The sequence below is a fragment of the Pseudopipra pipra genome, chromosome 3, assembly GCF_036250125.1.
Source record: "Pseudopipra pipra isolate bDixPip1 chromosome 3, bDixPip1.hap1, whole genome shotgun sequence".
Lineage (NCBI taxonomy): Eukaryota > Metazoa > Chordata > Aves > Passeriformes > Pipridae > Pseudopipra > Pseudopipra pipra.
Window position 1 is genome coordinate 101,063,149 of NC_087551.1, and position 26,212 is coordinate 101,089,360.

Genomic DNA, 26,212 nt, shown 5'->3' on the forward strand with positions numbered 1-26,212 from the left:
CTTTTTAATGTGTAAAAATGATAAATACTAATAACTAGCACATGAGGAAAAAAAAGTACAGCTTGTGGACTTTAGCTGAACATAGAAACTGTGTAGATGACTCACCTATGATTAAAGGTGTAAAGCACCAGATGACTCCCTTTTACACTTTGCTTTTGTTTTGTTCTAATATCTGGGTTAAGCAGAACCCAAGCCTGTATTAATAAATTGTTTCTCGGACAAGGAGACAGAAGTGTCAGTTTTATTTTACATTTCTACAATATTGACATTAATATACAAAACATGGTTTAGGAAAAAAAAATCATGTTAAATATAAAATTCTTGTCCTGAAACCTGAAGATGGAATAATTTCTTCAAGTCATGTTTGAGGAATGACAGAGTACCATGTGCAAGGTTGTGTGGCTCTTTGCACAGCAAGTCTGTCTTAGGATTGTGTGGCTGCAGCCAGTCTGTGGTATCACAAAGGCCTCTTGTACTACACACTCACGTGCTGCCCAAGAACATCAGGACTTCTCCGACATTAAAACTGAATCGAAGGCTGTAGATAACACTTTGCAAATGGCTTGTGCTTGTTCCTAAAACACCCAAACACACGTGTTAATGCTTTCTGAAGAACTTCTCAGAACTCATTTAAAGCAGAATGTGATCTTTACCCTTCTTTTGGCAGACATGCAAAATGGACTAGCACAAGTGAGACCTGATTGCATTTCTGTGGCCTGCACTGACACGGGGAAGCTGCTTTAAACGAGCTCCTTTGAAACAAAGTTTTTGGCTGTCATCAGAGCACGGCACCAGCATTCAGAACATCACTTCCTGTGTTCCCCCAGTGCTACCAGCTAAGGGTCTGTGTCATTGGAGCATCCTGACAATGGGTTCTCCTGCTCTTAAGAAGGGATCACCTCCCTTGCTTACAAATATGACTGCATGCTCTACTACCAAAATTATTGCTTGATCCCTCCCTGCTCTGTCCCATCTTAAGAGATATTTCTCTTTGAAAATACCATTGGAGGATTGTCCTCAGCAGCTACCATAGCACTCTTTAGATTCCAAATTTAGACTGAAAAGAGCTTTCTCGGGTGTGTACATTCACTGGCAATTTTAGGGAATGTAGGTGTTTTCCTCAAAGCTGATCAAATGCAGGGCTGTTCTCCCTCCTCAGCCAGTGCATTTATACTCTTTTTTTTCAATTGAGCAATCCTCCTTCTGCTAAAAGCCTTCACAAAGACCTCACGTTTTAGAATGTCCCTTTACAATCAAAATTAAAAACTGTAAGCATGAACTCTTACCAGACTATTGCACTGATATACCCAGAGGCTACATTCTTCAGAGGCTGCATCTGTTGTCTTCAAAGCCAGTAAACTTTTTCCTGCTCCCAGACCATCATCATAGCAGACCATCCGTACAATTAGATAGAGAGCATGCCTGTGTAAAACGTCCTGAAACCATGTAGCAAATAAAAGTTACTCTGGAACAGTGCAACAGCTATTTCAGTTTTCCACTTCTTTTTATCTTCCTTACAAAAGAATACTTCAGATTTACTTACAGGAGAAAAATATTCCTTAGTAATTTTTTTTTTTTTAAAATTGAGAGTTTAAAGATTTTAAAAAGTGGCAGCTTAACACAACTTTAGCTTATATTTTTGCTTCTATTTTAGAATTGCATTCCTATGTGGACTGTGAAGACAAGCTAAGAGAGTTTCAGTTGTTCAGCCTGGAGAAGAGAAGGCTCTTGGGAAGACCTTAAAGCACCTTCCAGTACCCAAAAGAGCTACAAGAAAGCTGGAGAGGGACTTTTTACGGGGCATGGAGTGACAGGACAAAAGGGAATGGCTTTAAGCTGAAAGAGTGTAGGTTTAGATTGAACTGGCACAGGTTGCTGAGAGAAGTGGTGGATACCCTATCCCTGGAGTGTTCAAAGTCAGGTTGGATGGGGCTTTTCAAAGTCAGGTTGGATGGCAGCTTGGTTTAGTGGGAGGTGTCCCTGCCCATAGCAGGGAGTTGGAACTACATGATCTTAAAGACCCCTCCCAATCCAAACCATCCTATGATTCTATGACTACGTTCCTGTCCATACTATGAAAGCACACATTCACTTCCCACCTACCCTCATTTGCCCTCTGGGACAGGGGGGACACTGTACCTCTGGCACAGATGTAAATTAAAACAACTTCTTACTTTTCCAGTATTTTTCCAGACAATCCCTTGTCTCAGTTCCATACACACAAGAAACTTTTCCCAGAAGAGGGTATAGACAAGGTCAGTTGCTTTGGGAGGAAGTAGCCATGTGGCTGTAGCCAGGCTGTTTGTGGCCTGAGCCACAGGGTATGTCCTGATTGTTCCACAGACCTTGTCTGGGACAATTCCACTCTCCACCACAGCTGCAGGGTTTCACTATAGTCCCAACACTTCTTATTTTGGCCCTTCCAAAAAGGGGTTGGTTTAAGTCATCCAGTACAAGATCTCTGCAGACCTACCCCACACCAAGCCTTTCTTCTCCAGCCATCCTAAAACTCCAGTGCAAGCTAGCTTAACCACAGGCTTTATCAGCATGTCCATGCTTTCAGCTTGAAGACAGAAAAATGATGGATGACAGTCTTAAAATTACCTACTTGATCTTTATCAAAGCACAAAGGAATTTAAGCAATAGTGTAACCTATGTTTTAATGAGAATTAAGATTTTAGAAGGACAGCAACACAAAAAAATTCAAAGTCTGAGTAACAACTACTACCCTTCCTCCCAGGCATTAGAAACAAGTGCTTTTTTCTGAAGGGACCAGAGTAAACTTTTTGGCTCCCTTCAGAGCATTCAGCTATTGAGCAATGCTATTCTCTGTCCTCATACTCAAGGCTTTTATGAACAGGCACTGCTGGGTTGTTGATGGGTCATGACTTCATAAGGCCAAGTATTTATGGTATCTGGGGCTCTGAGGGCAACCAGAAGGAAACCACATGGCTGCAATACAAAGCTACACAAAGGCAACTGGAGGGCCCTGGGGAAGAGACCGGATTTTTATTTTTAGCAAAAAAGCTACTTGAAGTGCACTAGAAGTAGAAAATGATGCAAACAAAAAGTAGGCTTGATCAATAAAGTGGAATCATGAGGCTTTAATGCTGGAGTGAACTCACACTCTTGGATCAGGAATGCAAGGCTGGAACTTTGAAAAGGTGGGCAATTCAATTAAAAAAACCCCATCTCCACAGTAACACCAACAGGAACTGCAGGCTGAGGAACCACTGGTCTTGGCCACCACGGTCACACGACTTTTCCCCATTAGAGAATGGCAAGAAAGCCACAGGAAAAGGAAGATGTGCCTGAAGTGTATAGGCTTGCTTGCCTTTCTTCTGGTGCTCTATCTCAAAAGGAATGGCTTTTTGTCATAAATCCAACCAGGAAAACACAGAGCCCTGTGGAGATATGACATGAAGCAGTGCTGCTGTGAGAGCTTGTTTGTCTGACTTTTACTTAAGGCCAGAAATGACATTTTAACCACACAGATCATCCATCAGAAAAATAAATGAAAGCACTTTTCAACTCTCATCAGAAAGACAAGTTTGTGCAAAGCACTTACATATTGATCAGATGTTGAAACTTTAATGCCATATTTGGAAACTCCCATAATAAACTCCTCTTCACCTGGAACAAAAGGTAACTTTCCATCTTGCTTTGGAGGGAAACAAACAAAAGCCTTTAGTGCAGACAGAAGAACATGAACAATGAAGATACATAACAGAAAATGTGTTTATGTGTACTTGGGTCCACTGAGACAGCAACACCACAAACCCTGCTCAGATTCTGCTGTGTGGGGTCTGCCTTCCACTCACGGCCTCATTCGGTCTCTTAACAGCACGTGAAACATATTCAGGGGAGACTGAACATTAGGAAGCATTTCTTTATTGAGAGGGTGACCAAACACTGGAACAGGCCTCCTAGAGAGGTGGTTGATGCCCCAAGCCTGTCAGTGTTTAAGAGGCATTTGGACAATGCCCTTTACAATATGTTTAACTGTTGGTCAGCCCTGAAGTGGTCGGGCAGTTGGGCTGATGATCGCTGTGGGTCCCTTCCAACTGAAACACTCTATTCTGTTCTGTTCTACTCTAAATATTACATGCTTCAAGAAAGTAATTTATCATCTCAGGGGAGAATTTGGCCCTGTGGTCAAATCAGATCGGCTGAAAAATCATGCATGGTCTATCATGCTGCAGTGACCCGAGGTGATCCATGTTCCACACTGGCAGCACTTTCATTACTTGGCTGTAAAAATAGTTTTAGCATGTATTCAGATTCTTGAAATGTCAAGTTGCTGTATGATGAACAGATATTCCGTGCTTTTAAAGACACAAACAATCAGCTACCTAATGAGAACAACCAGTTATGGCTTTTAGCACAAAAAGTAAGTGCAAGCAACCACAGTTTGGCAAGGATGACCCAAATATTATTCAGGTTCTTAGGTCACAGGTTTTTGAGTGATTCTAAGCAGAAACTTGACATTTTCCTCTGTGGGAAAACTTATACAATTCTGAGGAAATCTGGAGGAGATATTCTTTCCTGGATACTAATTCTAACAGTGCTGGAGGCAATGTAACAACTTTCAGCTGGGATACTTTTCAGTAAGGACTCATGGTTTTTTTGGGTGCATCTTTCCAGTTACTCAACACGACAGAACTAAGTGTGATGGCTTTTGAGATTCAAGTAAGTCTAAAACTTACAAAGAAAGACAGATTATGTGATAATATGAAAGGAACACACCTAAGCTTAAGATGTTCTGATGTCATTGGTACTGTCTTTTGTAACTCACTTACCTGTGCAACATCTATGTAATTTATCAAGTCCAATGGCCCCTCAAGACTTTTGCTCTCATTATATTTCAATTTTTCAATGGCACCAACATATTTAACTCTGAATTCTGCACACGTATCAGAATTACTATTGCTTTGTCCTGCAACAAAATAAAACAAAGACATTCTGAAGACTTCCAGAATTGTAATGCTGTTCTAAGTGGTGTTAACAGGGCTATCTTATTATACTCCCTAATTTTACAGACTTTCATCAAACACTTATCACTCCTCTTTAATAAACTGCCTTAGGCTGATTCAGAACAGCCCCTGGTAAAAGCAGCAGTTTCATATGACTCCAAGATACATCATTGTTTATACCAATTCAAATTTGGAGTTAACAACCTTGAATCAGAAAACACAGAAAAGATGGTTCTATTTTTCTGTATCTATTTGTTTTAAATTAACTGTGTGGCCCAACAGTGATACACTGTGATCTGGTGAGCAAGAATAAGTAAAACCAAATCTTATTTCCATTATCTCAGTGCAAATGTAAACTTGGAAAGGCAGGGAACAGCATCCAAAAAGCTATACCCGATTTATGCTGGTAATAGACCAGTAACACAATTAAGTTTTTCTCACTCAGACACTTTATTTCAAAAACAGTGACTTAATCCTAGATGAATCATTAATAATACTTTAGAGGCCCAGGGCTACGCATGCATTAGTCACCAGGCTATCTAACACATTCACTTACTATTACTGAAAATACCTATTTTTCACCTTTTCCGTTTTCTGCTGTTTTATATGAACGCACATAAAGTTAATCCTGCTCCATCCATATCTGCTCAAGCTCTGATAACATACCTGAACTTTTTGTGGAGTCTGTATCTAGACTGGCCACAGTACTAGACCTGGAAAGTCCCCCGAGACTGGAATCTACAGACTAAGAAAAATAACCATCATCATTAGAAAGTTACTGAGAATGTATTAGCAATTCACTTCTAGATGTCCTTCCTAAACTCTTTTTTTTTTTTTAATAAACTTGTGTTTATGCTCTAATTACTTCAGAAGGAGTAATGAAGGGGGAAAAAACAATACCACCTGTTTCTTTCCTGAAGTTACCTTTCTGCCTCAATGCAGATTAGACTGATATAAATTCAGCAGGAACCCTTAAAAAGTCCACAGATATTTTGAAAGGAGGAGGAAAAGAAAAAAAGAGAAAATGAACCTTAAGGTTATGTTCACAGTTTTCTGGTACTGCATCTTAACTTCAAGAAATTAACAATTACATGTTTGTTACAATGTTTGAAATAACATAGCAGTGCAAGGGAAGTAAAACAGCACCTTGGAAAATCCAGAATATTCTACTGATCATTGCAAAACCTACCAGACAAAATAGACACGTTATTCAAAATGAATCCTTTTTAGAGTTACTAAGAAACTAACTAGTATTGAAGAATAAACTCATTCTTGGTACCTAGCACCATGCACCTTTTTTAAAGACTTTAAAGATTTAAGAAGAAATTTTTCCTCCAAACCTTACTATGTGCTGCCAGATAATCTTGTGCTTGTGTGTTTCACCATGGAAGCAACTGAGCGTTCATCTCAGAATATACAGGCTTTATAAGGGATAGGTATTTTTAACTCTCATAACACAATCTGAGGACCAGAAGTAGAAAATTCTCCTTGTGGAACCTGGCATTTTATGGAAATCACATCCTACCATCTGTGCAAGTGAACCATTGAACTGTCAACTTGTAGCAAACAAAGGTGCTTCACAAAGAGAGAATACAGCACATTCAGCTTACCTTGCTTTTGGTGCTGATTTCACTGCTTTGTGAGCTGCTGCTGCTGTGTCGCTTTTTTCCTTTTCTAAACATCTTTTCATAACTGGATCAAGGAAGATCTTCTAGGTAGGAAAAATAAAACTTAAAGCTTGTCATATCATCTAGAGAAGGAGTTCCTAGCAAACACCAGTGACTGTGTCCAAAGGGACAAAAAATGGACACTTGTAAAGGACTCTTGGAACGGGTGTAGGAATGTTCCTCTGGTGCTCTTCATGTGTGGCTGGAGAAAGCTCCTCAAGCTCTCTGCTAAAACTTCCCTAACCTTCTCAATCATCAAGAAAATGCTACTACCTAGTTTAAAGACTGTTGCAAAGGTCAGTTTCTAATGCATATATAGATTTAGTTTGAGAAACAAGACAAAATTTAAAATTTATATTCCCACCTAAATGCATTAGATGATTTTGTGACTACCATCTAAGTGCCCTACAAAGTGTATCCAATGCAATTCCTACTTCAATGACTGCTTTCATCTAAAACAAAGAAACAAAAATCCCTCCAAAACCAACGAAACAAAAAACAACCCTCTCCAGAAAGCTCCTAAGAAAACTCCAACCCAAATCTATTTCCAAAAAACTACTGACTGGAATACTTGTAGGAGCTGCCATTACTATTTAACATATTCCTGAAAATTAAAGCAAAATGCATATTACATTTACTGCCTTCGAAATGAGTTGCTGGGCGTTCTGTGAGCATTCCTGAAGCATTTTCCCTGTATCTGCTCTACTACTTCAACTGCTCCACTTAACATTTGGCCAGCCAGGGTCAAGCAGCAGGATGGTGGCTCCCAGTCAGGGACTGCTGAAACCCTATTTCTCAGCTTCAGGGACGAATATTTTAATACCAAAACTTCAAAAACTTTGAGCAGGCGGAAGAGGACAAAGGAAGACAGCTCACACTGCGGAAAATAATGAAAGACGCACAAGAGGGAGCTTAGGTGTGGGTTCAGTGATGGATTACAGTCCCCAGACCGCTCCTGTGTCCCTCTTTAAGCGAACATTTCGTCCCTGGCAGACTAAAAGCCGCTCTCAGCAACAAGTGGCGCGCAATTCCCCGCGGTACCCGGCACGCCCGCATCCCCCCGGGCTGCTCCAGCCTCCAGCGAGGATCTGGCAGCCCCTCCTTCACAGCAGCTGCTGCCGCCACAAAAGCACATCTGCCGACTCTGCCTGCACTCTCCGCCAAAGACACAACTCAAAGGCACAAAACCTTAACATGCCCTTCTTCACAAGCGATGTTAAGGCATCAGGCGATGAGGGATCTCTCAGCAGCTCCTGGCTGAGCACACGGGTCTCCCGCGGAGCATCTTCGCCACTGCGGGTGCAGGAAGCAGCCCGGAGCACCCGGGCAGGGCAGCACCGCATCCCGCCCCTGCTGTTCCCCCCGCTTCACCCTCTGTTCCTGGCGATACCCCGATACTGACGGAGCGCTCACCCCGATACTGACGGAGCGCTCACCCCGCTCCCTCAACCCCCGTCCCGACGCCGCTGCTCCCCGGGAGCGCCGGGCCCCGCTCGCCGCCCGCTCCCGATCCCGTTCCGGGTCGCGCGGGGCGGGCGCAGGCGCGGGGGGGAAGCGGGAAGCGGAAGGCGGGCGGGGATCGGCACCATGTCGGCCAAGCGCAAAGCCGAGGCGCTGATCCCGGCCGAGGAGAGCGACCAGCTGCTCATCCGGCCCCTGTGAGCGCCGGGACCCGCCTGGGAACGGGGGGCCGGGGGGACCGGGGGCCGGGGGTCTGGGGAGGCAGTAGCGTTGGAAGTTGCTTTTCTTTCCCCGGTAAAATGTCACTGCAGTCTGAGGGTGTTTCTGTTGTCTTCTGAACAGCTAAGATGCTACTTCAGGCTTATTCAGCCCGAGGTGGTTTGCTATTCAGATAAGCTTTCCATGCGTTGTACGTGTCAGTAGTTTGAGACCCGAGTGCTCAGACGTGCGGTAAAAACCCTGAAGAAACCAAAATAATTTCCTCAAACAGATTCTTTTTATTTCTGCTGCGTTGCATAGGGTCTCATACCCATAAATATAACATTAGGGTCTCATATCCAGAATATGACTATAAGATAAATGTAACTTCAGTTACTTTAAATATCTGAGCTTAAAAGGACTTTGCGGTTGTTATTTCTAAACAGAAAAATAATCCCAGTGAAGGCATCCGGTGTGCAAGTTACGTATATCTGCTGTGAGTTGTTTAATCCTCATTGACTTTGATATCCTTTTGCAGAGGTGCTGGCCAAGAAGTAGGAAGGTCATGCATTATTCTGGAGTTTAAAGGAAGAAAAATAATGGTAATTATTGCGTGAATGTATTTGTATGATCTCTCATTACAGTACTTCAGATCACAAAAAGATGTTACAGGTTTAATTCTCCACACTGAAATCAGATCACAGAGGCTGTCCTGTAAAATAAATCCATGTCCCCAAACGGAACGTATGTGTCTGAAGTGAGATTCTAAAATTTTCACATTCCAGGGATTAGTGGCACATAATGTTTACCAACAGTTATGTGTAAACACTCACATATAAACACATAGGTGTTTCTCTTCGCCATTTCCAGTGATGTTCTCAGCTGGTGGCTGAAATAAGTTCCGTGTAGTCAGATGCTGTTGAAGTGTGGATGAAGGCTTGCATGGGAACAAAATTGTGAACAAAGTTTCCCAGTGGAGAGAAGTCATTTAGACAGAAGCCCAGCATGATGATGTGGACCTGCTGAGCCAGTCCAGAGGAGGCCATGAAGATGGTCAGAGAGCTGGAGCACCTCTCCTTTGGGGGGAACGCTGGGAGTTGGGACTGTTCTGGAGAAGGGAGGGCTCTGGGGAGACCTTAGAGGAGCCTACAAAAAGCTGGGGAGAGACTTATTACAAGGGCATGTAGTGACAGGATAAGGGGGGTGGTTTTAATGTAAAAGAGGAGAGATTTAGACTCGATGTTGGGAAGAAGTTCTTCACTATGAGGGTGGTGAGGCATGGGAACAGGTTGTCCAGAAAAGCTGTGGATGCGCCATCCCTGGAAGTGTTCAAGGCCAGGTTGGATGGAGCAACCTGGTCTGGTGGAAGGTGTCCCTATCCATGGCAGGGGGGTTGGAACGAGATGATCTTTGAGGCCCCTCACAAGCCAAACCATTCTATATGAAATTCAATGCTAAAAGCAGTGTTTAATTAAAAAAACACTCTTTTTTGCGTGATGCTAAAAGTTACCAGTCCCTAATAAATATATCTTAGACCAAAATGGAAGAAGGCTTTTTATATGTTCTGTTAGAATCTATAACTTTCATTTTTCAGCTTGATTGTGGAATCCATCCTGGGCTGGAAGGAATGGATGCTCTTCCTTACATTGATTTGATAGATCCTGCTGAGATTGATCTGCTCCTCATTAGTCAGTAAGTTGCACCTAGAAAACCAAATAACTGCGGTCATGGTCTGAGCTGTGCTCACTTCTAGGTTATTAAGAGAGGCTGAAAATAGGTGTTGTATAGATGGTATTGCAAAATGTTAGTTTCCAGCTTATTTTAAAAAAAGTCTGAAGTATCTTCACTTAGGATTAAGGACTGAACGTTGAGGATGTTCATTCACTTTTGACATTACAACTCTCTTCTGAGTTTGCTCGGATTTTTGACTCTTTAATAACCTGACCTGCTTTAACATCATTGTGATGGCTTCTAGAGTGAGTTTTCTACACAAAGGCTGCTGAAAAGCATTGGATGTGGTTTTGCTCTATTGGCTTTGAATGAAAAAGTTTCTTGGAGACTTACACGAGCCTTGAATGTGGTTTAAGCATTGCCTAGTGGCTGAGAGACGAGGAGATTTAACCAGTCATAAACAGATCTCTGTAAAATCCTAAGTTTTTGTGGTATGTGCTTGTTCTATCTGTATTTCAAAAGTACTTTGCTAAGATATGTCAAACTAGAATTGTGAACAAATAATTTAATTTTAGTAGATCATGTTTTTAGCATGCAACATGGAAAATTAGGATCATATTTGTCAGCTATCTTATATCTTTGATGTTGATTTGTGTTGCTGGTTCCTCTTATTTTTCTCCCTCTAAATTTATATGTCAATTGGAAGAAAAAGTTAATTCTGATATTATGCAGGTAAAACTTTGGCAATTAATGGAGAATTTCCTGTATTATTCTCCCCTTTTCTTAGTTGTGTTTCTAGTCACTATTGTGCAGAATATAGACCAGCACAGTTAGCAGGAAGGTTGAAAATTCTGTTTCTGGATTTTCATGACACCACGTTAATTCAGTGAAGTAGTTAATTATATATGATATATATTAGTGCTATGTGATATGAATGTATTAATTGGATGTGTGTGTCTATTTTAAGTTTCCATTTAGATCACTGTGGGGCTTTACCATGGTTTTTGCAGAAAACAAGTTTTAAAGGAAGGACGTTTATGACTCATGCCACAAAAGCTATTTACAGATGGCTTCTTTCAGACTATGTTAAAGTCAGGTAAGATAAACTGTGGGTTGTCTCTTCAGTTCCTGGATTATTTTGCCTATATATCCAATAGGAAATTTAAGATGAAGCCACCAAAGGTGGCTGGATGAATGTAGATGTTGTCACAAGTAGCAACATTATATATAACCAGGTTAGAAGTAACGAATCATATTATTGCCTCATGTGTCTTTCAAGTAATTTCCTATCAATTAAAAAAAAATTCCCTTCTTTCCTCTTATTCTTTTCATTTGCCTTATTTGCACCTTTAATGGTATCCCTTTTTTCCCCCCATCTCTCTTAAGACACACTTTTGTTCTCATGCTTTTTAATATATGTTTTTTCTTAAGCTTCACAGAAGTAGTTAATTTTAAGCCTCTAAAGATACAAGTAACTCTTCAGGACAAGGGCAGATTAAATATGAAAAAGTGTCACTTACATGTTGGGAATTTTTCTCTTCCCTTTTTTTTTTAGCTCTTTTTCCCTTGTGTTACATATCTTGACACATCATTTCTATGTGACTGCAATGGTTCAGGGTATGTCTCAACTCAGCAGATTCGAGCCCGAGTGAGAAACCTGATAAACAGTCCTTTTTTAACTTGTTTGCTCTGGGCTGATGGGAAAAGTGTGGATCAGTTTGGTTTTTCAGGACTGTTACAAGCTAAATGGCAGATCTCTGGTCAGGACTGGGGATCTCTTGGTACTTTTAGAGAAACACAGAGCAGATTCTGAACTGAGAAGGCTATCCTAGCGTGGCCTTTCAAAAGAAAGCAGCTTTAACTCTCCTTAGGTGAGCTACATCAGAGTACCTGGACTTGATTTCTAACATAGGAGGTGTGGTTATTGGAATGGAAGTCTTACTGTCAGTGGGGAAAAATCCAGGAAGTGTTTTTTCCAGCTGTTAGGATGAGCTGATATTCAGCCCCTTCACTTCTGTCCAGTAACATATCAGCAGATGACATGCTGTACACAGAAACAGACCTCGAAGAGAGCATGGACAAGATTGAGACCATCAACTTCCACGAAGTGAAAGAGGTGGCAGGAATCAAATTCTGGTGTTACCACGCAGGCCACGTCCTGGGAGCAGCCATGTTTATGATTGAAATAGCTGGTGTGAAGGTATTTTCTTTTCATTACGAAAGTTGATATTAAGCCTCAATTCTAATGTAGTTGTTAATTATTTATTATTGTCTACTAAGTCCCACCACTGTGGCTGGAGCTGTCAAATAGACTTGGACTCAAGTCAGGGTGAGAGGCCTTGATTTTCTCTTTGATTAGAACTAGCAAATGACACACATTGAATCAGGTGAGATGTCTGGATTGTATGGGAGTCTGAGATATGACTCAGACTTGGAATCAGTGAACATGTTTTCCTTGCTGGTCTGCTCAGAGGTGGTTGTTAGCTGAGTCAGTCTTTACTAAACCTGCATTTTAGTAAAATCTATGAGCAGATGTTTTTTTCTGTAATTCTGATTTGCCTTGTCTGCCTGTCTCAAGTGCCTAAATGGCATTTGTCAAAGTATGTGAGTTTTGTTTTTCTCATAACACTCTTATGCTAAAGTACCTAAAGAAATAGGATTATTACTAATTTTAGGCACAGAGAGTTTTGAAACCATCAGTTTGGGCACAGAGAGTTGCATTCCACCCTACAGTTAAAGAATCCATTAAAAATAACAGTAAAAATTTCTTCTTGGTGTAACGGGGTACATGATTGTTCCATTTGGAAAAAATCTAGATTTTTTTAGTATCAGAAAATCTTAGAAGAATTTTTAATAAGTAACTTTATTAGATTATTCATTATATTTATCTTCTATATGTAAGTGTAGTTTTCTTTTTACTTCCACTTAGGACCTGCTGTATTGTATCTTATGTCAATTTTTACTTCTTAAGAGTCAGTGCATGTATGCAAAAGGGTGGAAATTGCACCCTTATATCCCAAATGTTGGAATTATGGTACTACTTGAAATACCTTTACTACTGGGGTTTAAATATTTGTATTGTAGTACTATTGATCTAATTTTGTAAGCACATCAGAAGAGTCTTATTTAAAGACAGCTGATCTTTTTTATCATAAATTCCTTAAAACCATCTTTGCTTAAAAAAATTGTCCTACAGAACAGCTTTTTAAAGGCTGTTGTCCTGGTAAAACCTGTAATCAGAATACCTGCTCCTCTTTGTCTCCAACAGCTTCTATATACAGGTGATTTCTCAAGGCAGGAAGACAGACATCTGATGGCAGCTGAGATTCCCAATATTAAACCTGATATTCTTATAATTGTAAGTTTTACAAAATTATTTCTTTATATTAGTAGTTAAATATGTATAGAGATATGACTTAATTAAAGCTAAAATGGAATGACAAAGACAGTGGAGATTTAATGGTAGTATGTGACTTGTGTTAAATATCCAAACACTTGGGTGTTCGGAGCACTCTGACATTGCTTTTCACTGTATTAAAAAGCCTAATTTTCATTTTCTAATTCTTCTGATGAAGTTCCTTAAGCCTCTAGACAAACCTTTTCTAAATGGGAGATTTATTAGGTTTTGTCTTGCATGGTACAAAGCCCAGTTTAGCCAGGTATCTTTCTTTAGTAGATCCTAACCTCCTTCCAACTATGTTAAGAATTGGTCCTGGATGGAGATGCCCCCTATACTTTTGTTTTATTTTGTTTTCTGTGTGAAATGATTTTATTCTGAATCCATGTTTGGAAAGTCAGCAGCTCAGGGGAATCTTTAAAAGTAACAGTTTTAACTGGAACAAACATTGGGATCTTTCAGAGTAAGACTTAAAATTCTTTCATTTATTGTGTCCCTTCTAGCTGCTCTCTGTAACTGATAATTTCATTTTAAGTCACATCAAAATTGTGTATTTTGTGTAATTCCTGTGTTTTAAGCTAGTGGTTAAACATGTACCACTGGTGAGCCATGTCAATCACTGGTGATCACCCCTCGATCCAAGCAGTGGCAACATTTCCACTTAGGAAAATAAGTATGTTAAATTTGAAACCTCTCAAGCATCAAAATTAATAACTTTAACTTCTTTGTGCCAACAGGATCTGCCTGTCTAAATTCCTTGGAGCGGTTTGGGAGAGGGGAAATTTTGGTTATTTACCTTGGTGGGAGTGGTTATGGGAATTTGGGAGTGTTTTTGACTTCGCCCTTCACCTCGCCCCTCTCCCTCCCCTGCCCAGCATGTTAACACCAGTATGTTTTTCTGCATTTTCTTGACGGATTCAGAGAATTACTTTTTGTGTCAGTACTTTGAACATTCTGTTTTTCTGTATGTAGGAGTCCACATATGGCACTCACATCCATGAGAAAAGGGAGGAGCGAGAGGCGCGATTCTGTAACACCGTTCACGACATTGTGAACAGAGGAGGCAGAGGTCTCATTCCTGTGTTTGCCCTGGGTCGAGCTCAAGAACTACTTCTAATTTTAGGTATGTGCCTTCTCAGCTCCTCTTCATGAAAAGCAAATAAAGTTAAATGAGAATGTTTTCATGTGCAATCTTTCATATATATAATTCCTTCAACAACTCTTCAGCCGTTTTCCAGCATGTTAATTACCTGAGAAGGTATAATGCATGTCTGTTCAAATGCAAAACATCCAGTAAACCAACCAGCAGTTCTGCTTTGTGAGGTAGGATGGAGACCTAGAAATGAAAGGGTGATGGTGTGGTACTATGTAGTTGACTTTTGAATCTCATTGAACCAGGATTTCAGCAATCAGGGACTATTATTACAGATTGAAAAGTGATCAGTCACAATGACAGCTGATGTCAGCTGTTCTGTTTAAACTGTACTGGCAAAAAAAGGAGTGTGTTTTCTTCCAAAGTTCCACTATCTTTGCCCTTTAATTCACAAACCTATATGAAAAAGTCTTTATAGGAAAAGCTGGAAAGACCATAAGGGACACTTCTAACACTTCTGGAATCCTAATGATAATAGGAAAACAAATTAGGCTTTTGAGCAAAAATGGGTGAGAGTCATACATGAACGTAACAAGGTATTTCACTTAAAATGTACAGATAGTTGTTACAAGGTACTTCAGATAAAACAGTTTTAAAATAAATTATTTCCAGGCTTCTTTGCTTCCTTTTAGCACATTTATTTGTACTATGCCACATTATTTTTTCACTAGTCTTTTTGGTCATGCAAATGCTGGCAAGATAAAGCATAACTACCTCAAACTTAAAATACTTACATTTAGGGGTGTTGAATCTAAAGAGTTACCTAAAAATACTTGAAAGTCTTTTCACTTTCCATTTCAGTTTAGCTTAATATTAGAAACTAGTTTGTTTTCAAAATGTGTTACTAGTTTTTAGAATGTTAACAAGAAATTTGGATCTAGGCATGGAGTAGTATTTGATGCTGTAGGATTATTTAGTACTTCTCACTGATTGAGGGATTTTTTTATTTTATTTTACAGAGAACATAAAACCTGAACATTTTCAATCCTAGCCATTACATTTTCAGTGTAGCCATTATGCTGTAATTTGTTGGCCTCTCTTTGCTGTATGCAGATATCAAAATGAGTTTCTAAAGATTAAGCTTGAAAATGCATCTAGTAAAGCTAGATATGCAATTGGATGCTTAATTAGCTAGAAAATGCAATTGCATCTCACATGCCTACACAGTTGAGCCTGCAGGCTTCTCTATTTGTTTTTCTTCTTTCCATAAGTGTATCACATCCAATTGTGATGCTGTGGCAGTCTTTTAATGTCACTCAGAAGTCCTGCAATTGGTTATCTTTTACTGGCTGTTTCCACCTTACACCTGAGCTTATTAAGATATTCATGGCAGTGAGCCTCTCTGACAGGTTTTGAAAAGCTTTGCCTGCAAATCAAAAATGTTATGTAAAAGCCATATAATTGTAAATGTACAAGTACAGCCATCAGAGTGTACCTCTATTTTTGTGTGATTTGGCCTCAATTATGCAATGTAAATATCTTTTAGACTAGCAGAACTGTATCTAAATGGAAAAATAGGTAAGTTATGTTTGTATAGCTGCATTCAGATCTGTTCTTTGTGTTTAGGAAAGGTCATGTCTACTGTCATCAATGAAAAAACAAGTTGTGGTCAGTGGAGGCTCTTTTCTTGTTTTAGTTCCAGTTAGGCTTCTAAAATATAAATGTTGGGGATATACAGGAAGACAGGCTTGATAATTGGGTGATTCCTTCTTACCTTGAACTCCATGGTTTTGTTTTACAGGACATTGATATTGTGAATTCTCACCAACATGTCTGTGTGCAGATGTCCCTGGCTCTTAGATGTGTAATTACATTTGACAGGGACATTTTAGCTTCATTTCAGTGGTGTGGTGAAACTTCCATTGTCATAAATGTAATTTATTGCTCTGTAATATCATGTATACTTTATACCTTGTAGCCGAAATTGGTGGTTGGTTGGCTTTTGAGCTGCCAAAAATATCTGAAGTTCATTTTTGTCATGCATGTTTGCCTGTTTGTTTGAACTAGTTGTATACAGTTTTAGCTGGTGACTGCTTTTTCTTCTTTAGAAGAGCAGGTGGGAAAAAAAAAGTCTGTGATTGTGATTTTCTGTAATAAAAATGAAAAAAAAAAACCCACTGCTAAATCTGTTTTACAAGAATTATTAAAATAGAAGCACAGATTTTGGAGATAATACTGTGGATGGGATTGTGTGGGTTTTTTTGTTTGGGGATTTTTTTGTTGTTGTTCTTTTTCATTGTTTTTGGGTTTTTTAGATGAATACTGGCAGAATCATCCTGAACTCCATGATATCCCTATCTACTATGCCTCCTCTTTGGCAAAGAAGTGTATGGCTGTTTATCAGACGTACGTCAATGCCATGAATGACAAAATCCGCAAGCAAATTAACATCAACAATCCATTTGTTTTCAAGCATATTAGTAATTTGAAGGTAAGCTTGAGATAAGGTTGTCTTACAGAAGAAGAAGAAGGGTGACAGAAGAGTTCATATTTGCTGTATGGTTTGCATGTTTAATATCCTAATAGACTGATTAGGTACAGGTTGATATCTGAGTTATCAGCTATCCCAGGGTTTAGAGGGCTGGTTGAGAGGAGCTTATGCCCCAACATTTCTTTCACTATAGGTCTCTGTGCTTGCAGTTTACTCCTTATGGGCATCAGCAAGAGGAACTTTCCTGCAAAAGGGACTTTTTATGAGGATGGGGTATAATATGTGAACACAGGGCCCTTCTTGTATGTTGGGTGCAGCTGGGCCATCCTTCATTTGAGCTGTGGTAACTGATGTTCTCACTGTGTGTCCACTCAGAGTATGGATCACTTCGATGATATTGGCCCAAGTGTTGTGATGGCTTCCCCAGGTATGATGCAAAGTGGCTTATCCAGGGAGTTGTTTGAGAGCTGGTGCACAGACAAGAGAAATGGAGTCATTATTGCAGGGTACTGCGTTGAAGGAACGCTCGCCAAGGTGAGTTGCTAATGCACCACTTCTTAATAAGAGGCAGTTTTCATGTTATGTTTAAAAAGAACTGGTCAATAGCAAGTGTCTTTACTTGGATTTGCTGAGAAGATTGTTGTCAGGTACACATAATTACATAGTCAAAATTGATTGCTTTTGGCTACTATTAATGAAAAGTACAGAAAATCTGCATATGGTCATTTCCAGGTATGTTCTACAGAATAATCTTTTCTAGGAGCAGTTATCTTGTCATCAGAAAGAACAATTTCTCCATCTTTAGACCACCCCAACATTTGACTTTCTGAGAGGCAAGCCCTAATCCTAATTCTAGGAGTCAATATTAAATCACTAAGTCAATATTAAAACACTATTTGTGTGTCAGAGATCAGGCTCATGTTGTGGCACTATCTGGTTGTAGAGAATGAAATCCTTCCTTCCAAATTCCAGCAGCTAAGGGGAACCACAGCATCTAGTTTTGTCTTTAGAGATAGAAGTCACACACTTGTTATCATTTAGATGTAGAATTAGAGAGAGATGTATCTGGAAGAAGGATGAACTCTCAGATCTGCTGAGAATGCACAGGATGAAATGGCATGTATTGTGCATGCTTTTCTCGTTTCTCGTGAAATTTGAGATTTTTTTTTTTTCACTTTCTCACATTTAACATGGCTGCCAGTATTATTTCATTGATTTTTGAAATGTTAAGCATTGGTTATATGGCGACTACAGGAGGTTTTCATTTTTTTATTTAAAGTGCTTTATTTTCCCCTAGCACATCATGTCTGAACCTGAAGAGATCACAACTATGTCAGGACAAAAGCTCCCACTGAAGATGTCTGTGGATTACATTTCTTTCTCTGCTCACACAGATTATCAACAAACTAGTGAATTTATCCGGGCCCTGAAGCCTCCACATGTGGTTAAGTATACATGCTGCCCATTTCTCCAGGGTGGGATTCACCAAACCAATTTACAGCCTTGAGTCAAGGCAGGGATTGGTGTGTAGCAGTAGCCAGCATTTCTGTGCTTTGGATAATAAAAGGTGGAGATTTTAACCATTTTTCCTCCTGTTACCATACCAAAGTAAAAATGAACTTGTTCTTGAGTGTCTGCTTGTGAGATAGCTGGGGATGACTTTCCAGACAGTGCTATAGTCCATAATCTGTTTCAGCAGTGTTTTATGCAAGTAAGATACAGTATAGGACAATGTTAAGTTGGAGCTGCTGGTATTGGAATAGTTCAGTGGAATTTGCCCCAAAATAAATAAGAAAACATTGATTGAAGGTATATAGCAGAAAGTGAAAGACAAAGGCAGCACTTGCAGGGAGCAAATCATGGGAAGCTGGAGGTGTGAAGGACCAGAATGTGGAAATGGGGACTGGGATCTGATCTGCAGCTGGAGGAGAAACAGCATGCAAGCACAGATAAGAAAAAAAAGTGTGACTTGTGAACTATGAAGCATCCTCTCTAAATTGCATGTTTATTAATATTATCTACACTCAGACACAAAAATGTAAAGCTAACTAACTTTTATTGGTGAACCTTTGATAATATAACAATGTATGAAAACTTAAATGGGATCTCTGTAATGCACTCTGCTTGTTTGCTTGTATTCTTCAACTAATACTCAAGGTCATGAAATCTTAGCCTTTGAATAATGCAGAGAATTCAGAGACACACAGAACTGTAATTGAGCCAATGTTTCGTACACTGTGACCTCATGAAATTGCATTTTTATAAAGATGAGACAGAATATGGCAGTTTTCTTGGATAATTTCTTTACTAAACATGTCTGTTTGAACAAATAACTTCTGCTAAAAGGAAAACTGTTTTTGTGTAGATTTTAGTTCATGGTGAGCAGAATGAAATGGCCAGATTGAAAGCAGCATTGATACGGGAATATGAGGATAATGATGAAGTTCATATAGAAGTTCATAATCCTAGGAATACTGAAGCTGTGACATTAAACTTCAGAGGAGAAAAACTTGCCAAGGTATGAAATCAATGTTTTCTTATCTGTACAATAGTATTTTCTTCTGAGATAAAAACTACATGTATTTTCTAAGCCTCTGTTTTTAATTGATGTCAAATTATGTATGTTTTCCAGGGACTCAAAGTATATGAATGTTTTGTTTAGTTGTATTTGGGGTTTGGTTTCGGGGGTTTTGGTTTTGGTTGGGGTTTTTTTTTGGTTCTTCAAACTTTTCTTGTGTTACATTGTGGAATGTTGGTAGGTTACTCTGACCTTCTCTTATTTTCAGAGTTAATTTTATACTCTGATTTTTCTGAGAAGACCATCTTTCATCTCCATAGTTACATTTAAGCTGTGAATACCTCAGACTGCCTTGTTGGACTGTATGTGTTTTTTCTGTCCAGGTAATGGGATCTTTAGCAGATAAGAAACCAGAGCAAGGACAGAGAATTTCTGGAATCCTAGTTAAAAGAAATTTTAACTATCACATCCTTTCTCCATGTGACCTCTCCAGTAAGTAAAGACAGTGATGTGATCAGTAGATAATTGAAACTTACTGTGTCCTTCTTTTGTCATTAAAACTCTTAAAATTCTGAGGGTTTTTTTTCTGTAATTTTGTATTTGATAAGCCATTAGTGAACATTTTGATTTTATTTTGTTTTAGTTTTGCCTGAAGTTCTGAACTGTTGTAGTGAGTAGAAGGCATTCAACTCATTTTTCCTCAAGGTTGAAATCTTTTTTTATTTTTTCCGTAATAGAAAAGAAGCAAAATTCCTCTGCAAGAATATGCATAAAACATGCCAGTGAGAACCAAAGAGCACCTCAATCAATAGTCCTGCCAGTTTCTAAAATGTCATTAGTTTTTAGTGTAAAAAGCTACAGAACAGTGAAAATATTTGTGTAGTCCTCCTGTGCTGTTTATTACTCAAGAAATTGATCTATTCTCAGAATAGAAGAAGAATTAAATGTAAGGTCAGAAGAGCTCTGGGAGAAGCAGTTCTGCTGTCCTAGTTCATTGTTTGCCTCTAATGGGTAGGATAATATAACAAGCTCTTGCTGTTTTCCTAACCACAAATGTATTATTTATCTTATAGTAAATGCTCCAATTATCCTTTTCAACCATCTTGTCTTAAATATATCAATGCCATTATTTATCTATAGTGGCAATTTATTTTTTTTAGGAAGTAAATTCAAAGGGATGATTTTTAATACGTACTTTTAAAATTTCTTTCAGATTATACAGACTTGGCCATGAGCACTGTAACACAGACACAAGCCATTCCATACACGGGCCCTTTTAATCTGCTTTATTACCAGCTACAAAAACTTACTGGTATGTGTTTGGAAAGACATGGTCATGATTTATAGTTGGCAACTTTTGAAACAACTTCCAGTCTTCAGAGGTCTTCTGGGCAGAAGTTTCTTTGCCAGTAACTGTTTCATATTTTACAACTTTCATTAGATCATACAGCTTCTGCCAGATCCGGTTCATAAGTATGACACATCTTTTTGGGGATCCTACTGTAATCATATTGCAAAACGATGAGCATATGGCAGGATAGAGCATAGGCTTGTTTTTGTCTCCTGTCAGCCCCCAAGTGAGTGCTCTGATGGAAACTTTATTAATTGATTTTTTTCTCTCTAGCCACAAAGAGAATGGGTAATGCCATCCAATTAATAAAAACAAAAGCCATTGAAACCTGCCACTAGGATGATCCCTCATGCCCCTGTCCAGCTTTCTTAAAAGTTAGGGGCAGCTCATGTCCTAGTCCATTAAAGGCACAGGCACTTTACAGGTTCCCTTCCCAGATTTAAAGCTTAGAATTCTATTTTTTTTCTCTAGTGTCAGAACCTAGTTCATGTCACTGGTGAAGAGAAAACCCATATTCAGTTGGTGTTCAGGTCTCATAACCCAAGTGCTCCCTGGCACACAAATGCTTTTGGTTTAAGCTCTATGCTTATGTGAGCAATGGGTTATCCTTTGGGGGGGTGGTAAGAAGAGCTGGTTAATTCTGCAAATGGAGGACTAAATTTCTTGTTTGTTTTCTTTTTCATTGGTGTGCTCACATCAGTGTACTAAGCTAGTCAAATGTGAGAATTCAAAACAAGTAAAATGGCCAATATTAGCTACTCAAAAACCCCAAACAATCCAGAACAAAGAAAATAATATTGTCAGGTAAGGAAAGAAAGCATGTGCTTCCATTATGTGAGCTGCTCTGAGCAGTTGTGGTAATAACAGACAACCCCTCTTATTCTTAAAATTACCTATTTAGTGTTAATTTTGATTTTAGTACAGTTTTGTTATTGCTAACATTTGCTGTCACTTCTTAGGTGATGTAGAAGAAATAGAAATCCAACAAAAACCAGCCCTGAAGGTTTTCAAAAGTATTACTGTGATCCAGGAACCAGGCATGGTAGTCCTTGAGGTGGGCATTTGTGAAGGAGAAAGAAGTATTTTGTTCTCCAGTTTCTGCAAAATAATACCACATAGATGCCATGCAGAATGAAATGTGTTAAGTAGTGTTCTGTTTGATGACAAGTTTTCTGTTTGATGACAGCTAGAATGAAGTCCCTTTGAGCTGTGGTCCTGTGTGGGTGTATGTCTTCTGGTTTAGCCACTGCCAGTTTCTTTTTTTGCCATAACTCACGAGTATAATGGCAGAGGCAGTGCCCTTTTTTTATTTGGCAAATAGTAATTGGAAATAATGTCAAATGGTGTTCCTTCCTCCCCAGAATAGTTACGGTAATTAATAATTGTTTTGTAAATGTGCTCAGAAACATTCAACAGTTGGAATTTTTCATGGGAAGTTACTGGAATATACCAAGTTAAAAGTAATTAATAATTTGGTGTAAAATGTATGACAGTCATTTGAAGCTGGAATTCAGAGAAAGGCAAATAGGAGAATGCAATGAATGTTACATTGTCTTTATGCTGCATTATTCATTCAGTCCAAATTATTTTTTCCCCCTTCCAGTGGGTGGCAAATCCTGCAAATGATATGTATGCAGACACCGTGACAACAGTGATATTGGAAGTTCAGTCAAATCCCAAAATACAGAAAGGTACTAAGTTTAGTGTATGCCTATTTCACTGAGGCATTTCTTCTTTTTTTTTTTTTTTTTGCATCAAGCTTAGAGGGATATAATGCCTTGCAATAGACTGCAATCCCCTTATTGTACTTATCTCCTTATGAAACTTATTAGGGAGTAAGATTTGCTACTTAAAAACAGAATTACAACTTGGTCTTTATTATGACATGTTCATTTGTCGAAATTTTCTCTTACAGAACAACTGCTAGCTGACTGTGGAAAACATGACCTTATTTAAAATAAGTTAATTCTTAATCACTTTAGACTTCTGTGTATAAGCAATCTATGATATTTAAATATTTAAATTTTCTTGTTTGAAAATAGTGAATGCCATTCATGAGTGGTATTTCTGTGTCTACTTTACATGAGAGTAAGGTAAACAATGCTGAAAAAAGTGAGACTAACTTCACAATTACACTTACACAGACCCTTTAATCAGTAATAATATTGGATAGTCCTTATTTAGGGTAAAAGCATTCCAAAGAGTTCTTGAGCTTGTGTATTTTAGAGTGTGTTCACAGAATCACAAGAGATGGAATCAAAATATCGTAAGTTATTGTTGCTCAGCTGACCATGTGCCTGCTTTTACCTCATTTCCAGTATAAAGTTATATCTTGCATAGTACATTCAGTTACTGCATCTTATCTAAGGAATAGTAAATTTTTAAGATATACTTGCTTGATCTTTTGCAATTATAAAGTTCTTCAAAGAATTTCTAAGAAATTCTAACTATCACTGTGTTCAGTTCCCTGAATTCTTCAGCTGATTTAGAAGTACTGAAAACTAGTATTTCAGAACTTTAAATCTAAAGTTTTTTGTATCCATCAGTGAAAAAGGTACTAATTTTCACAATTAGCTCTTTCTACAGACTTCTGACTCCTTTAACAATCAAATACGTAAATAATTATGTTCAAAAGCAAATTACTTGTTTTGAACTACCTCATAATTTTTATTTCAACCTCTCTATGCTGAAACATCTTCCAGGAATGTCTGTGCTTATGACTGCTCACATTCGCTGTCCAGTTTTATTTTATGTATTCTCTGCATGCTCCTCGCCTCCACGATGTGGTGTTTTCCCGTAATGAGAGAAAATGCAGTGTTTATAAACAAATGGTGAAAGTGGATTACTTTCTCTTTAAAGTAAGGGAAATGCGAGAAGTAGTGAGTGTTTACAACAAAAAGCAGAATTAAAAAGTGAGAATGTGACTTGCAAAGTTTTCTATTTTAAAATGTGATAAGTACAGGGAACATAATTAAAATATGTGCATTTATTTGATTCATCTTTTTTTAATATGTTTTCTTTATAAATGTTTAAGCATACATATTTTACATAGCCTTTGGATTGCTTTTCATGTAAGTCAGTTAGGAACTAGAATGCATCAATTAGTCATTTTTCCCTTCCAGCAAATCTCTGTGAAAGTAAAATTATTTTTTCTTTTCAGCTGCAGTAAACAAAATTTCCAAAAAAATAGATATGGATGTGTATAGGAAGAGAATGGAGATCATGCTTCAGTAAGTTGATATATACTTTTCTAAAGGACAATCATAACTGTTAATCACATAAATAAAATAATTTTATTATAATAGCATTTAAAGATAGTTATTTTAAAATACTTTATGCAAATTTACTTCAGCTTAATTTACGTGAAGGCCAGGAATTAAGTGAAAAAAGAAGTACAGTAAAAACACGGCACCATTAAAATTTTGAATACAGGGCCCAGTTATTTCCTCCAGAAGCAGATTTTTAAGCTGTCTCCCAAAACTATGCTACAAATGGTTAAGAAAAATAACTTTTAAACTCTCTTGTAAAACTTACTCTGATGTGTATTCTATTACTTATGTAGAAATTCTGCCTCTTTTGAAGTCAAAGGAATCCTTCCCTTCTTTATGACAAGATTGTTTTGCTAAAATACTTACTGTTACATGACACCCACTGTCATAATTTAGATTGGCATTTGTTAATTACATCTGAGTGCATTAAATAATAGTTGCTGAAAGGAACTCAGCTGATAAAGTGCCTTTGGAACCCCAGGGTTAATGGAAAAACCTAAGTTTGCTGTTTGGCTACATCTTACACTCGTGGATCTTTGCTTTAGGGATATGTTTGGAGAGGATTGTGTGAGTTCCAAAGATGGCTCTGTCCTGTGCATCACAGTTGATGGAAAGACTGCAAACATTTCGCTGGAGACTCGGGTATGTAGAGCAAAGCAGTTGCTTTTGTGTGCATTGTGTTTGGCAGAGATGAGTCTTCTGCCTAGCACACAGTGCTGCCCAGAATATCACGTACCCATTTGGTAAGGAGATGTTTTTGTGTTTGGTATCAAAACAGAGTGTTCTTAATTAAAAAAATGCTAGCAATGTTTATGCAGCAAATGCAGTAAATTTGGAAGAAAACCCAGTATTTTTCAGCAGCTCTCTAATTGTATGAATAAATGAATAAGGAAAGATTGTAGAGGAGAAACTGAGTTAACTCACAATTTTTTAGAAAATGCTTTTAAAGCATAGGCTCTGGTCTGAATAATTGAACAATCACAGAGTAGAAATGATGTTAATAAATTTTTTTTCTCATTTTGAATGTTGATTAACTTGCATGTTTGGGGTGAGCCTCTTTCTCTAGGAAGATTTGTTTTAGTAATAAATTAAGGCGTTCGGAGTTTTACTTTGTTGTAAGTGTCATCATGGGTGTGTGAACATCAGTGTGGAGACTCCTGAGTAGAGGTGCCTGTACCTCTGCAAGCAATGTGTGTGTTTTGCAGTATCAACCTCATACGGTGTGAATGAATTCCCAGATAAAATGAAATCTCCATGGACTGAATCTTGTGTGATTTTATTTAATTTTGATTTAATGTAATCTGCAGAACTTAATGCATTTTACACAGTGGTTTTGAAACAAATTATTAATCAGACATAAGACTCAAGATTAAGCTTCTTGTTCCTCAGCAGAATTTGCCTTCTCTGGACTGCTCTACATACTGGCAGACCACTGAAAAACATACAGTGCCGCTTTTGATAATTTTCATGACTACTTTTTCCTTTCTCCTTGTGAGCACTCTTCAAGTGCTGCAAAGGAGCATGAAGTGCCCATTGTTCTAACATTGTTCTTTTTTTGCTCCTAGACAGTTGACTGTGAGCCAGGAAGTGAAGACGATGAATCTCTTCGTGAAATGGTGGAACTGGCTGCACAGAGGCTTTATGATGCCCTCAGCCCAGTGTGCTGACCTCTGTAGATACCTAGGATGCCTAAAAAAAAATCTTTTAAGTGTTCAATTTAATTGGACTATTTTTTAAGAGTAAATAAATTTTTTTTTTCTTCATTTAGTCAAACGTATCAGCTCTGTGAATATGAAATGGCTGAGTTATTTCAAATAATGGATCAGCAACTCATACCAACTGTATTTGTGCATATAGATCTAATTAAATCAGGCAAAGTGTGCTTATGTTCTTTTTTCTTATGTGCACATACAAGAAACTAGAAAAAAAATCAAATGGAGTTTCATATTTCTGAATATTAACAACCAGTTGTAAGATAAATTGGATGTATTGGGTTTCCATATGCTCAGAATCAAGCTTGTATATAATTTTGTTCCTATCAAGGAAGCAATTGCCTGCATGCTTGTATCTGCTTGAAGTCAAAGGGGTCTTGAACACATTTGAAATGGAATCCATATTTGCGT

General features: G+C 38.4%; 2 protein-coding genes across 5 annotated transcripts; one reads left to right on the top strand and one right to left on the bottom strand.

Moving 5' to 3' along the window:
- Positions 1 to 227: 227 nt before the first annotated feature.
- ITGB1BP1 (integrin subunit beta 1 binding protein 1) lies at positions 228 to 8,163 on the bottom strand. 4 transcript variants are annotated; one of them, XM_064650502.1, is made up of 7 exons: positions 8,077 to 8,163; positions 6,584 to 6,684; positions 5,640 to 5,718; positions 4,800 to 4,936; positions 3,569 to 3,661; positions 1,287 to 1,436; positions 228 to 575 (listed from the first exon to the last, which is right to left on the bottom strand). In XM_064650502.1, exons 2-7 carry the CDS (start codon positions 6,653 to 6,655, stop codon positions 504 to 506), a joined length of 603 nt encoding a protein of 200 aa, XP_064506572.1. In that variant the 5' UTR covers positions 6,656 to 6,684; positions 8,077 to 8,163; the 3' UTR covers positions 228 to 503. The 4 variants fall into 4 exon arrangements, with proteins under 4 accessions (XP_064506572.1, XP_064506573.1, XP_064506574.1 ...); XM_064650503.1 differs by having other exon boundaries at positions 6,584 to 6,681; positions 8,077 to 8,144; XM_064650504.1 differs by lacking the exon at positions 8,077 to 8,163 and having other exon boundaries at positions 3,569 to 3,633; positions 6,584 to 6,681.
- Positions 8,164 to 8,173: 10 nt separating this feature from the next.
- CPSF3 (cleavage and polyadenylation specific factor 3) lies at positions 8,174 to 25,856 on the top strand. Its single transcript, XM_064650496.1, has 18 exons — positions 8,174 to 8,298; positions 8,838 to 8,901; positions 9,894 to 9,991; positions 10,938 to 11,066; positions 11,993 to 12,170; positions 13,239 to 13,328; positions 14,340 to 14,490; positions 16,776 to 16,951; positions 17,327 to 17,485; positions 18,249 to 18,395; positions 19,317 to 19,469; positions 19,853 to 19,961; positions 20,683 to 20,781; positions 21,780 to 21,874; positions 22,424 to 22,511; positions 23,981 to 24,050; positions 24,635 to 24,731; positions 25,655 to 25,856. Exons 1-18 carry the CDS (start codon positions 8,228 to 8,230, stop codon positions 25,754 to 25,756), a joined length of 2,076 nt encoding a protein of 691 aa, XP_064506566.1. The 5' UTR covers positions 8,174 to 8,227; the 3' UTR covers positions 25,757 to 25,856.
- Positions 25,857 to 26,212: the final 356 nt, after the last annotated feature.

What these genes read in the sequence shown, in the direction of transcription:
- ITGB1BP1 (XM_064650502.1), bottom strand. Translation starts at nt 6,655, where the DNA reads ATGTTTAGAAAAGGAAAAAAGCGACACAGCAGCAGCAGCTCACAAAGC. An exon ending in AGACTCCACAAAAAGTTCAG is followed by an intron (nt 4,937 to 5,639) that starts GTATGTTATCAG and finishes ATTTTGTTGCAG; the next exon opens with GACAAAGCAATAGTAATTCT. An exon ending in ATTACATAGATGTTGCACAG is followed by an intron (nt 3,662 to 4,799) that starts GTAAGTGAGTTA and finishes TTCCCTCCAAAG; the next exon opens with CAAGATGGAAAGTTACCTTT.
- CPSF3 (XM_064650496.1), top strand. Translation starts at nt 8,228, where the DNA reads ATGTCGGCCAAGCGCAAAGCCGAGGCGCTGATCCCGGCCGAGGAGAGC. An exon ending in CAGCTGCTCATCCGGCCCCT is followed by an intron (nt 8,299 to 8,837) that starts GTGAGCGCCGGG and finishes ATCCTTTTGCAG; the next exon opens with AGGTGCTGGCCAAGAAGTAG. An exon ending in TTAAAGGAAGAAAAATAATG is followed by an intron (nt 8,902 to 9,893) that starts GTAATTATTGCG and finishes TTCATTTTTCAG; the next exon opens with CTTGATTGTGGAATCCATCC.